At 42.8% G+C, this 14,516-nt stretch overlaps 1 protein-coding gene across 20 annotated transcripts in view; it reads left to right on the top strand.

The window, feature by feature from the left end:
* The window catches only part of CADPS (calcium dependent secretion activator), a 769,567-nt gene that overhangs the window by 412,665 nt on the left and 342,386 nt on the right, over positions 1-14,516 (top strand). For all 20 annotated transcript variants that reach the window (XM_068253773.1, XM_068253774.1, XM_068253772.1 and 17 more), the window contains exon 11: positions 147-359. In XM_068253773.1, the coding sequence (XP_068109874.1) occupies positions 147-359 (213 nt within the window). The remainder of the gene's footprint in view (positions 1-146; positions 360-14,516) is intronic.

Below are 14,516 nucleotides of genomic sequence, written 5' to 3'. Positions count from 1 at the left end.
TATTGGTGATTCTGCAGATCACCACATAATCAGATATAGTTTCTGTATTATTGGTGATACTGCAGATCACCAAATAATCAGAATCCTGTCACCAGCTGACACTAACCGTTACAGTTATATTTTTCTTTACCTTAATATCTCAACAGGCTTAGAAGGAGGACGTTCTTTCTTCAATGCAGTTAAGGAAGGGGATACAGTGATATTTGCAAGTGATGATGAACAAGACAGAATTTTATGGGTCCAAGCAATGTATCGAGCCACCGGCCAATCTCACAAACCTGTGCCACCGACTCAGGTTCAAAAACTTAATGCTAAAGGAGGAAATGTACCGCAGCTTGATGCACCCATATCTCAATTCTGTAAGTAGCTATACAACATAAAAAACTGGGGTTCTCCTGTGAGCTCTGTGTATATACATTATGTAGTCACATTATACTGATATTAATGGAAAGAATGACACTATTGAGACAATTCCTAGAAATCTAAGAAGAGATAATGTATATTCTGGAGGTCAGTAATGCATTGCTTTTTATAATTCAGCCTCAGTTAAATCTGAACTTTAAGTCCAGCTAAACTGAGCTGGAATTATCACCTGTTTCCACCTATCATGTGCCATTCTTTGATATAAGTACCCTTTCATATTGTCATACTCACATCATAAAATTTCAGTTTTCAAACAGAAATACTGTTTTCCATTTAATTGATATGGTGCCACCATATAGTGTGAAATAATAGCTGCAAAAAGGATAAGTGCATCGATGAAACAGTTTGGGGATGTTTGTTTATGGCAGAGAAATAACAGATTGGCTACAGACAGCATAAGTAGATATAGCATTAGGACCTCAGACTTGCATGTTTGCGCTACTGTAGGCATGGTTCTATACCGCTGTCCTTTTAGACATAAGGGCCCATATGAAATTAACTTTTTCATAAGATTCTTGTGTATTCAGCTAATGGTACATCCAAGAAAAAAATATTTCAAGTGAAAACCTTTTGTTTTATTTTGGAAAACATCTTGTTCCTACGAAAAGCAGCTTTTTATTGAGCTGTACAACCTAACTCCAGTTAATGTAGCTGAGAAAGATGTAAAGGATAATTAATGCAAGTGATATTTTGAAATCACAAATATAAAACTTCTTATTATAAAAACTTTATAAGTAGATTTGGTTTAAGGTAATGTATAGCATAGTCATAATGATATTGTTTAAAGTGAATGGGAATCGCCCCCATGTAAAAAAGGTCCTATAGAGACCTCCTGCTCCTCTCTCGGTCCTCGTTCTAGCAATGGTTCCCCGGTAGCAGTATTTGACCAATTTGGTAAAATACTGCTCTCTTTCTCTGCCACAAAGAAGGCTTCAGAAGGCTTCGGGAGCCCGAGTGCTCCAGTAGACAGGCAGTTCCATACTGTGCATGCGCGAGCGCCCTCTCTCGCACTCTCGCAGTATGGAGCCACCTGTCTTCAGGAGGATTTGGCTCCTAAAGACTTCCGAAGTCCCCCGAGGCAGGGGATTCAAGCGAAGGAGCTGCTGCTGCAACAAAGGGACTGGGGGAGGAGAGGGAAGGCTCTGTGGGACACAGAGCCCCCACCCCTCCCGCCTCCTTAGGTAAGTATCTGATTGATTGATTTTTTTCTACAATTCCCAGTGACTTTAACCAAAATATTTTTGATGTTCATATCACATTTTACATGCTATTCTGGTAGCAATTCTGATTTGCAATGAAAAGGCTTTTTTATTTCACTGTATCAGCAATTTATCTGTGGTCAGCAACTGTAGTAGTATGTCAGCCACAGAGAGAATGCATTGCTGCTGGTGAGTCAGAGCTTTCTCAGACCTGCACTGACAGCAATTGCTATGGTAGATAAGTTCTATTACACATCATGGTCTATAAACAGAACTGTGTGCATTTAAATAGTCATTTGTAGATCTGCATACAGACAATAGTCATCTCCCATCTTTCATAATGACTAGAATTGACAGCTTTCATCTGATCACTCCACCTGCTTGCTCAGTTCTGCTATACAGCATGGACTAGCCTATAGAGAAAGGAAGTGGTAGAGACAAGCAAGAAATGTCCTGCTGCAAGACACTGCAGGAAAATACAATAGCAGTCAGCTGAATAAATCTAAAAAGACAGTGGCTGCAGATGGGGGACAATTGCAGATGGGGGAAATCTATCTAAATGCATTATTGGACCATTCGATCCAATACAACTCTATGGGCCATGGATTTGCTACCAGCTGCAAATCGACCCAGATTTTCCATCCTGTCAGATAGATCAAATCCATCGAAATCGGCCACAAATTGAATGATAGATTTGACAGAATCCATTTCTGATCGATCGATCGATTCTATAGAATCGATCAATGGCTGAAATTGACCAGTGTATGTGCCCCTTAAGGGAGGGAGAGAAAACAGGTAAAAAAATGGATGAGAGGAGAGAAAAAGTAAAGATAGGAAGATAAGTTTTCGCTGGTATCCACAAAAGCTTGCATCCAAGGCCTCATTTTACGTCATTTTAAGCAAGTGGTGGAAGTACTATTTGTTTTATAGGGTCTGCCTTTTTTTTGCTTTTCCAGGGTTAATGATACATACATTAATGAACATAAATGTGTCCAGTGTTGGATTGTCTGCATGCAATGATTTCCAAGCAAACCTTATTTTAAGGAGGAAAGAAGCCCTGTGAAGCATATAATAAAGTATTGTCTCTAAGATCCTACTGATACTGAGCTGATTAATAGATTATAATAGTAGCTTGAGGTACAGATTCCAGAGCTCTTGGTAATACTATATGTTATATTATACTGTATTATACCATACTACACTATACTATACCATATTATATCATATACTGTATGTAGCATCTACTCTACTATACCATTGTTGTGCCATGCATGACTGCCCTCCAGATCAATATATAAACCTAAATCAATAGCACTTTGCCTACATTAAGTAAAAGTCTGGATGCAGAGTCTCATCCACTGCCTTTGTGAAAGTGGCTTGCCTAGACTAACTGGGCATTCCATTCTTTTCAGAGCAGAAATAACACTAAAGCAACAAGGATAGATAGATAGATAGATAGATAGATAGATAGATAGATGCTTAGTTGCACACATGCCCTGCATTTCTTTATTTAATCAGTTGTGCTGAGCACCTGTATGCACTGAGCTATTTGACTGCACCAAGCCATCAGGGAGTCAATTGTATCCTCTTCTTGTGCCTCTGTGCACATTTTAGCACTAGTGTATACAGGTCTCTGCAGGGTGCTGTAATGGCGATATCACTCTTTTTTATTTCTTGCCATAGAAGATTATTATTGTGTGTTTATAACTGTTTTATTTGAGTCTTTCCAAGCAAAACATATGGAGTGTTTGTTATATAAAGCTGTAATGTGTCATTTTCTGTAAATGCAATACTGGATTCCCCTGTTTATCAGAGGTGGCTACAAAGCACTATCATTAAAATTCATTGCTTTCGCTATTAAGTGTCCTAATGATGCAGCTACGTCGATGGTTTGGTGCCAAAGCCGGTATTTCAATCCACTTCTTGCATTAGATGTCTGCAAGAATGTCTTTCTCCACCCCAGGAGTGAGGGAAGAAGGTGTGAAACCCAGGTGGTTTGTCTCTCCCTCATCACAGCACATTGTTATCAGGTTCAAGAGTCAGTTGCCTCTACATTGGTAGAAGTGCTAAGTACATGGTTTCACACCAGCACCCCTGGCAACGTATCTTACCACACACAATTTTAAATACTTGCAGTTTTCAGGTATTGGTAGCCCGTCAGCAGATTACAGGCCTGTTTACGTCTAAATAAGCAGAAATTACTGAAAGTGTTGTTTGTTTAGAAGCCATCCATTGTGTTGTGTTTAAAAATAGAAAAAAAAACTGCCAAAGGGTTTCAGAATGCTGGAAGACACTAAATTAAAAGTTCACACCACCTGTTGGTTCATCACATCAGGCTTGCTTTAATTGCTACATAGATCTTAACAATACTTTCCTATGCTCGAGGTCATTTGTACTATTTTCAACATACTTTACCTAAATAATATTGTTTCATTAACACATAGTGTCGTCTCACATTGCTGGCCAGAGCTGCAGAATCTGCGGTCACTAACTTACGGAGGCCGCCACCTTGCATTTTTGGAAATGATGTGGAAGAGCAGATGTTCTTGGTATATGTGATAGATACAGCAGACATTTAAAGGTGGTCTCTGCCTTCCAAGTTCCCTTGTCAGATGTGTGTTTACACTACACAGGCATAGCAAAGTTACAGTCAAGCAGTGATGTTGAGGTTTCAGAGCACCACACAAAAACTGACACTGAAGGAATGAAGCTGAATCTCTACTAAGAAAAGGTATGTGTGGGAACCACACTTAGAAGGGCATAATGGGCCTAGCTCTTGTTTGAATTAAAGTGCCTGCATTTAGGTACACTTAAAAGAAACCCCAAGGTGAAAATAAACTGATGAGACAAACAATTGTATCTATACTCCTACTCCTAATGCCTAATACACACAATGAGATTTTCTGGCAGATTTGTTGCCGATCTGATTTCCGATCAATTTTCCGATCAATTTTCTATGGAAATGAACGGAAAATTTATCGGAAATCAGATCGAACATGCTGGAAATAATTGATCTGGCAAGAAATCTGCCAGATAATCTCATTGTGTGTATTAAGTATTGTAATGACTTTTGTTAAATCCTACAATTTTAGTCTCTGTGTATCAGCTAAAAAAGTGGTATTGTGTCAACTGTACGATACAGTCCTTCTAACAGTCCGAGAGAGTTCTAAGCCAAACTATATGAACTATTGACTTTTTTATTGACCCCCTGAGCTCAGAAACTATTATCTGGCATGGAAATGTTTATGGCTGTAATTCCTTATATGTGAGGGTTACACTATAGTCCGACTTGTGCCGTCTTGAGAGAAACTGTCACTTGCATACCTGATGTTTAACTCTTTCCAGCAGAAAAAGTATAAGAACAAAGGATAACTATTTGTGTGTTTGGCATTGTACATACACAAGTCTATCTCATCATGTCACCTCGGGTACCCTTTAAGGTGCATTGAGACATTTGGTGACAGTTGCTCAGTGCTATAATTTGCAGCTGCATTGAGATAAAACTTGCTGTGTGTCTAGGACTTGACTGTTCTAATAGATCAACCAGCCAGGAGGAATTTTCTTGGGTGATCTCTGTTTTCATGAAATAGCCTGGCTCTAGAAATGCCAATCCACACACACCCCCAACATCCCACTGTTTATTTCCTAGCCTGCATGTGAGTAAGCGGTTTTGAGCTAAGTAAATTAAAGGGAAACTTAAGTCAACTTTAAAAAATGAGATTTACTCACCTGGGGCTTCCCTCAGCCCCCAGCAGCCGATCGGTGCCCTCGCAGCCCCGCTCTGACGCTCCAGGACCCGCCGGCGAACACTTCCGGTTTGGCCGTCACCGGCCGACAGGCATGGGAACGCGAGTGATTCTTCGTGTTCCCAGCCTGTATATCGCCCCCTATGCTACTATTGTGACCAGCTGGTCGCAATAGCAGCATAGGGGGTGATATACAGGCTGGGAACGCGAAGAAACACTCGCGTTCCCATGCCTGTCGGCCGGTGATGGCCGAACCGGAAGTGTTCGCCGGCGGGTCCTGGAATGTCAGAGCGGGGCTGCGAGGGCACCGATCGGCTGCTGGGGGCTGAGGGAAGCCCCAGGTGAGTAAATCTCATTTTTTAAAGTTGACTTAAGTTTCCCTTTAAAGAAAGCAGACCAGCATGTGGTACAGCCCTTGTAATACCAAATGTAAGGCTTGGTGGTGTATTCTCCACAGTCAGCATGCAACGCATGAGCTGGCGTGGAGGAGGTACACACACTAGCACCAGGAAACAGGCTATCCCTAGTATAGTGGAGGGGAGGACTGACTCCAATAGGAGATTGTGGCGCACAGAGCCGGTGCAGATCTGACAGCCACAAACAATGCTTTCGTTATAACGTCTCAGCGCAAAGTAGCGCTGAGCGCACAAACCAGAACTGAGGAGATCAGGACAGGTAGACAGAATGAACGCTTGCTAGCTAGCGGCTACTTAGCGACAGCAAGCGTCCAAAACCAGACAGACTGGAATGAGGCAGCCAATGCGATGCGGCGATGGCGTGCCTCACAAAGACAGGACAGGATAGTCAGAAAATAGCAGGATTAAGATAGATGAACGTAACACAGATAAATATACAATAAGTATGTTTTCCTAGCGTATTACAATTACAGCTATCAAAGAAACTATTTGTAACGTCTGACTAACATATGTATATATCGGCAATGAACCGATATATGACATAAGCAGGAACGCTGACTAGGACTGGAGTAATACAGGGAACAGGACTCAGAAGGATTCGCTATCTCTTCGCAGAGATGAACGCAATCCACAAACGGTAACAGAACAGGATTCAGAAGGATTCGTTATCTCTTCGCAGAGATGAACGCAATCCACAAACAGTAACAGAACAGGATTCAGAAGGATTCGTTATCTCTTCGCAGAGATGAACGCAATCCACAAACGGTAACAGGACAGGATTCAGAAGGATTCGTTATCTCTTCGCAGAGATGAACGCAATCCACAAACAGAACCAGAAGCAGGGTAACTACCTCAGCACGGGTGGTCACGGTACGCGCAACCTACCAAAACGTGCTGGAAAGCTGACTAACTGCACACAGGATATAAACAGTTCGTGTACGTATACATCAGCGACACTGATGTATTAACGTAACACAAATACAAGGAAAATAATAAACGTGCTGGTATGCATATATATTGGCAATGAACCAATATATGATGCAAAGACCAGCAAAGTATCTTTATAACAAGAAACACGATCGGGGGCTAAAGCGACAGCAAGACTGGCTTACACTGAAGCTATGAAAACCCAAGGAAACCCTGCAGGAAGCAGATCTTTATACTGAGGTCATCCAATGGGAGCAGACATGCAGATTCCCACACAGGTGAATGATAATCAGTCACAAGCTGACAGCAGGGAAAGACAGACAAAGCTATGCAACTTGCATGGAAATAGATCAGAACTGCCTGAGCTGCAGCACTACTACTTCCAGTAATAGCTGCTGCAGCAGCGATCATTACAGTACCCCCGCCTTTAAAAGCGGATTCCAGACGCTTTTCAAAACCGAAATTCCCAACAAAACAGTCTGACTGATAATTCATGATGACCGGGACAGCCCGGCAAGACCGAATTCCAGAATCAGTCCCCACAAGACTGGACCCATCAGAACCAAAACCTACAGAACCACGCCCATCAGTACCACAAGCCCCAGTGTGACACCCATCAGAACCATGATTTCCAGAAGAAAGCCCTCCGAAATTCCCTGAGCGATACCCACCACCTTCCAGGAACCGTTCAGAAACGCCAAAGCCTTTGCAATGCCCACCGGTACTGTCTTTACCAACACAAAACCCACTGTTGAACCAGTCCAAGGTACCAGGACAGGTTTTCTCAGAGACCTCCCAGAACACCTTGAAGCTCCAAAGAGATCCCCATATGTCAGAACGCCCCTTAGGCTCACATGGAGAACTATCAAGAACCCCTATGGAACCTAGGGCAATTCCCGAGTCAGGGCCACAAGGACAAACATCAATATCAGGGCTTTCAGGGACCAGAACCATCTCTGGGCATGCAGGCAGACTGGCAACATCAGAACGTGTTCCCACTAAGGAAGCATCAGAGCACGCTAACACCTTAGACACACTTGGGCATTCTGGCACACAAAGAACATCTGGGCACACCGGCACAAGAGAAACCTCTGGGCATGTCAAGGAACTGTGAGCCTCAGGGTCAGCCAAGACAGGACCAAAACCAGGACTGGCCAGAAAAAAAATCATCATGACTAAACTTCGCAACCACTGGACTTTTACACGAGAATGCTGGATCAGACTTAGATGTCGCTGATTCCAGCAAAGTCAGTAACAAATCAGATTCAGGGGCACCAACAAAACAGGACAAATCTTCTGATGTATGCACTGAACCAGATAGGGACTCCACAACTACCTCTGGACTGGACAGAGACTCATTTAATACACTGGATTGGAGCTCATGAGGCGCTGCAGAACAAGTCAGTATTGCAGCAGCCCCCACTGGACTAGGCAAAACTGAGGAATTCCCTGGACAGGAAGGGGACTCTGGAACCTCTGCCACAGCGGCCAGAGAACTAGAATCTTTCAGGATACAGGGCTGGGTTTCAGGAACACTCATCGGACCGGACTGAAATTCTGAGATTTCTATTATTTTGACCAGAGAATCAGAATTATCCATGTTACAGGGCAAGACTTCTGAAACATTCAGAGGACAGGGCTGGAGTTCCTCGGCTGTTACAACACTGGAGAGGGACTCAACAACATTGGTTAAATCAGACTGTGTACAGGGCAAGGTATCTGACACACTTGCTGACGAGGACAATATTTCAATGGCTTCTGCTTTGCTGGGCAGGAATTCATCAAGTTTTATTAGAGCAGACTGTAATTCCAAAACAGCTGCTAGACAAGTGAATATTACTGCAACACCAACTGAGGTAAGCAGTGCTTCAGCCTCCTCTGCCAGAGGGTTTAAAGTATCCAAAGTACTGGGTGAAGCATAAGACTCTGCGACCACAGCTTCACTGGACAGGATCACTGAACAGTCCATATTGCAGGGCAAAACCATGGAAGCACCTGCTGGACAGCATAATGATTCTGTGACCTGAGTTTCATTGGAGAGATCTACTGCACAATTCATGGTACAGGGCAAATTTATTGGAAAATTTTCTGAACAAGGTAATAATTCTGCGATTTCAGGTTCACATAGCAGATGCTCTGAGCTATTCACGAAACTAGAGCGAGGTGTAGAAACAGGAAGATCAAGACACAATGTTTGCGCATCTGAATCACCATTCATTTGTAAAATTGGAAAATTCAGATGCTGGGGTTCTGAGTTTACTAGACAGGATTGCTGGGACTCGGAAACTGATGTAGTGCATCTATTGGCATCTGCTGGATCAGACAGGAGTTGAACTTTATTAACACAGGTAATTTCTGCAGAAGTGTTTGCAGAGACAGGCAAGATTTTTCTGGTGTCTGTTTCACTAAACAAAGAGTCATGAGTACTGGCTAGGCTGGACTCTGAAATCAGCAGGACCTCTGGATTCTCTGCTGAGAAATTTGCGCAGGGCAAGGTTAAGAATGTATCAGTGGCTTCTGTTTTACTGGGAAGTAACACTGAGTTATCCATGGTACAGGGTGGAATTGCAGGAACTTCAATTTCACACAAAAAGAGCTCCGAATCACCTGCTGAATCAGCCAAAGGTGCTGAAGCAGGCGGGTCAGAACGCCAAATTTGCGAATTCGGAGTCACATAAAAATCATCCAAAATCAGTTCCCACACATCAATCAAGGGAGCCACACAGTCATACCTACACACACCAGCCTCTATTAGGTTATAGGCTGACTTAATGCATGCGTTCAATACCATTTCACTTTTTGCACTGTAAAATTGACAAAATGAACTTGAATCATTCTTCCATTCACAGACCAGGGCTTCCATCTCTCCCCTCTCGAATGGAGGATCCCATGCATACTTAACAGCGAAACATTTAGGCTGATCACAGTCTGCAGATATGATTGTGGCAGGCACATGTATAGGGTTAATTAGCAGGTGATTGGCAGATTCCTTATTCTTAAGAATCTCCAATACCTGTAGCAAGTGTTGAACTGTAGTGTATGCAAACTTCCCTTGGTTCACAAATAAGTTGATTTGTTCAATACTCTGTAATATCTCATCATAATCATACTCAGATAATTCTTTTAAACAAAAATCTTTATTTTCCCTAGCCAGGGAGGAAAGTTCATTAGTAGTTTCATAAGTCCATTTAACTCCCCTGAAAGACAATTGCATTTCATTATCTGTTAATGGCAGAATCTCATTATAGGTCTCAGTCGCTAAGGATAACGATTCTGCAGATTGGACACGTTTCTTAGAACGTTTGCGTTTTGCCTTTGACCTTGCGGTTTTTGGTGATTTATTCAAAGCTGCAGGAAAATTATCAGTAACACTTTCTGCTTGCTGCTCATTCTTGCAAGCAATTGAAGGAGCAGCTGATTGGCCTGCTGCCAGGAGTTCATTAAGAGGAAAAGGCAATGGATCTATGCGCAACCAGTTATGGATCACAAACGCTAGAAATTCCAGCGGTCTATCTTTCAAATCGGAATGATTGAGAACATCAAATGCCCACTGGAATAATTCCCCTTTAAACAAAATATAACTTAGTTGGAGTGCCCAGGTTGAAACAGGAGTCGCTTGGAGATCAGGATTGGTCAGGAACCTGGCACATTCAGAGAAAAACTCATTTTCTGTTTCAGAGCTAAGTTCTTCAAATTTCTTAAAGGAACAGGAACCATAATTAACAGTGTCATACTTTCTGGGAATCCCCCCCACAATGGGGATTGGTAATGGGGTTTTCATAATGTAAGGCTTGGTGGTGTATTCTCCACAGTCAGCATGCAACGCATGAGCTGGCGTGGAGGAGGTACACACACTAGCACCAGGAAACAGGCTATCCCTAGTATAGTGGAGGGGAGGACTGACTCCAATAGGAGATTGTGGCGCACAGAGCCGGTGCAGATCTGACAGCCACAAACAATGCTTTCGTTATAACGTCTCAGCGCAAAGTAGCGCTGAGCGCACAAACCAGAACTGAGGAGATCAGGACAGGTAGACAGAATGAACGCTTGCTAGCTAGCGGCTACTTAGCGACAGCAAGCGTCCAAAACCAGACAGACTGGAATGAGGCAGCCAATGCGATGCGGCGATGGCGTGCCTCACAAAGACAGGACAGGATAGTCAGAAAATAGCAGGATTAAGATAGATGAACGTAACACAGATAAATATACAATAAGTATGTTTTCCTAGCGTATTACAATTACAGCTATCAAAGAAACTATTTGTAACGTCTGACTAACATATGTATATATCGGCAATGAACCGATATATGACATAAGCAGGAACGCTGACTAGGACTGGAGTAATACAGGGAACAGGACTCAGAAGGATTCGCTATCTCTTCGCAGAGATGAACGCAATCCACAAACGGTAACAGAACAGGATTCAGAAGGATTCGTTATCTCTTCGCAGAGATGAACGCAATCCACAAACAGTAACAGAACAGGATTCAGAAGGATTCGTTATCTCTTCGCAGAGATGAACGCAATCCACAAACGGTAACAGGACAGGATTCAGAAGGATTCGGTATCTCTTCGCAGAGATGAACGCAATCCACAAACAGAACCAGAAGCAGGGTAACTACCTCAGCACGGGTGGTCACGGTACGCGCAACCTACCAAAACGTGCTGGAAAGCTGACTAACTGCACACAGGATATAAACAGTTCGTGTACGTATACATCAGCGACACTGATGTATTAACGTAACACAAATACAAGGAAAATAATAAACGTGCTGGTATGCATATATATTGGCAATGAACCAATATATGATGCAAAGACCAGCAAAGTATCTTTATAACAAGAAACACGATCGGGGGCTAAAGCGACAGCAAGACTGGCTTACACTGAAGCTATGAAAACCCAAGGAAACCCTGCAGGAAGCAGATCTTTATACTGAGGTCATCCAATGGGAGCAGACATGCAGATTCCCACACAGGTGAATGATAATCAGTCACAAGCTGACAGCAGGGAAAGACAGACAAAGCTATGCAACTTGCATGGAAATAGATCAGAACTGCCTGAGCTGCAGCACTACTACTTCCAGTAATAGCTGCTGCAGCAGCGATCATTACACCAATTAACTAAAATTTTATTATCAAGAAACGATTAGTAGATGTATCAAAAAAAGGTTTTATTGCAGAGAAGTTCAAAGGGTCATTCGCTCTGCTCTGTTTCACAGTTTCAAATACTTAAAATACAGAGTGCAGTTTGTAAACTGCAAATATAAGAGAATGATGCGATGTTATTAAAAAAAGCTATATAACTGAAAATAAACATTTTGGTTTTAGGGTTAGGGTTTTAGACCTAAGAGGTGCCCACGCTCCTCACAGTCCCCAGTGAAAGGTCTGTGTTATTGACTTGAGGAGGTGGGCAGAAACCTGTAAAATGCATTGTCATAAAAAAAAATGCATTGTCATCTGTACAATCATGCTTGAATAAAAATATATCTCCAATATACTGGTGACATACATCCTAAAGCAGCCCATACACTCAGCCGATTTTCTGGCCGACCGATCGATCCCGATCGATCGATCGATCAATCGATTGCAAATCGGTTGGCCAATCGACCGATCGACGGCCGATTTCGATCGATTTCGATGGATTTCCATCGAACTTGCAGGGTGGAAAATTTAGGTCGATCTGATGAGATTGCTTATCAGTTTGCATTGGCCTTAATGGAAATCTGATGGCAAAAAAATGCCATCAGATCAAATTTCAATAGATTTCAAACTGAAATCTATTGGAATTCTATCCTGGTAAAAAATGTTCTAAAAACGCATCAGATAGATCATCAGATGCATTTCTTATCTATCTGCTGCCAATCTGACGAGTGTATGGGCACCTTTATAGAGGTAAGATGCCTCTTATATTACCTTATAGAGTTTAGTCATTTCTCCCAAGCGCCTCCAGCCCCACCCTAAACTCAGACTTGCAGTAAAACAAAAAAGGATCAGTCAAGGACAATCAGTGTCCTATAAATTCAAGCAGGTTGTACAGCACATATGTTAATAAACAATTATAGCTGCTTGAAATAAGCTTTTAAATAAAAACGTTAAACATCATGCACTTTTATCCTTAAAGGGAAGGTTCAAGCAAAATAAAAAAATGAGTTTCACTTACCTGGGGCTTCTCCCAGCCCCATGCAGCCATCCTGTGCCCTCATAGTCACTCACTGCTGCTCCAGTCCCCCGCTGGCAGCTTGCTGACCTCGGAGGTCGGCGGGCCGCATTGCATACATTTTTACGCATTCCTGCTAGTGTAGGAACATTAACACATACATTTTTACGTGTTACTGGTTCAATGCGTACATTTTTACGCATTGAACCAGTAATGCGTAAACATATATGTGTTAATGTTCCTGCACTAGTGGGAATGCGTAAAAATGTACGCAATGCGTCCCGCCAACCTCCGGGGTTGGCAAGCTGCCAACGGGGGACTGGAGCAGCAGTGAGTGACTACGAGGGCACAGGATGGCTGCATGGGGCTGGGAGAAGCCCCAGGTAAGTGAAACTCATTTTTTTATTTTGCTTGGACATTCCCTTTAAAGTAATGGTCCAAGCTGGGGAAAAAAAAAAGATCCACTTACCTGGGGCTTCCTTCAGCCCATGGCAGCCATCCTGTGCCCTCGCCGCATGCTCCGGTGGCTCTCGGTCTTCTCCGCTGGTGCAGCCGACTTTGCCAGGTCGGGTTCCGGGTCGGCTTCTTCTGCGCTTCACCGCGCGGGTCACGTGGCCTCTCCGACGTAATCAGAACGGTACTGCGCAAGCTCAGAACTACTGTGCCTGCGCTGTACCGTTCTGATGATATCGGAGAGGCCACGTGACCCGCGCAGTGGACCGCACGGAACCCGGCCTGGCGAGGTTGGCTGCACCAGCGGAGAAGACCGGGAGCCACCGGAGCTGCGGCGAGGGCCCAGGACAGCTGCCCCGGGCTGGAGGAAGCCCCATGTAAGTGGATCTTTTTTTTCCCCCAGTTCGGATGTTTCCTTTAATGTTCAATAGATTTTTTTTCTTTAATAATCTATAAAATGTAAATATTATGTTGAATATTTATAATTAAGATTTGTAGCCCTATGAATAATTATTAATAATGCTTGCAGCCAGATGAAGGAGATTTTTACTAAAAATTTTATATATTTATATATTTTATATATACTATAGTAGCTCACAGTGGGGCTGCAAATACAACTGGATAGTAAAATGGAGCAGTTATCCAGAGCCACCAAATAGAATCCTTGTTTCATTTAGCAAATGGACAGCTGTTTCTTTGCACATTTGTAAATCAGCTGTGAGACATCTAGCTAGGACACATCCTCCCTCTCTTCTGCATCACATTAACATTTCATTAGCTCTACACTCAGTGCCTCCAGGCGAGCAGTAGCACTAGCTAGACTATTCAGCGAGTATTATAACATGATACATTTATTTGCAAACCAGTTTCCACAGTTTTACACATTTCAGAAATGTTTCAAATAAAACTGACCAAAGCCTAATATAATATTTTTATAATCAGATCTGAATAGGTAATTTACTCCTGTATTTGTCTGTCTCCAAAATGACTACAGACCATTGTGACTATTTGTTTTTCACAAAATAATAAAACTGAGGTAGTCTCTGTTCCCATTTTTGTAGGCAAAATTCCTCTGTGCAGTATTTCATGGTAGTTGTTCAGTGGCATTTGGCTGGCAGAGAGTTAAAATGGCTTTGTGGTGCGCTGGCCCACACACCAGCTCCTAGCATTCCCCTTCTCACGCCCTGTTCTCTAA

The sequence above is a fragment of the Hyperolius riggenbachi genome, chromosome 9 (assembly GCF_040937935.1).
Source record: "Hyperolius riggenbachi isolate aHypRig1 chromosome 9, aHypRig1.pri, whole genome shotgun sequence".
NCBI classification, from domain to species: domain Eukaryota; kingdom Metazoa; phylum Chordata; class Amphibia; order Anura; family Hyperoliidae; genus Hyperolius; species Hyperolius riggenbachi.
This window is presented reverse-complemented; position numbering and strand designations above follow the sequence as displayed.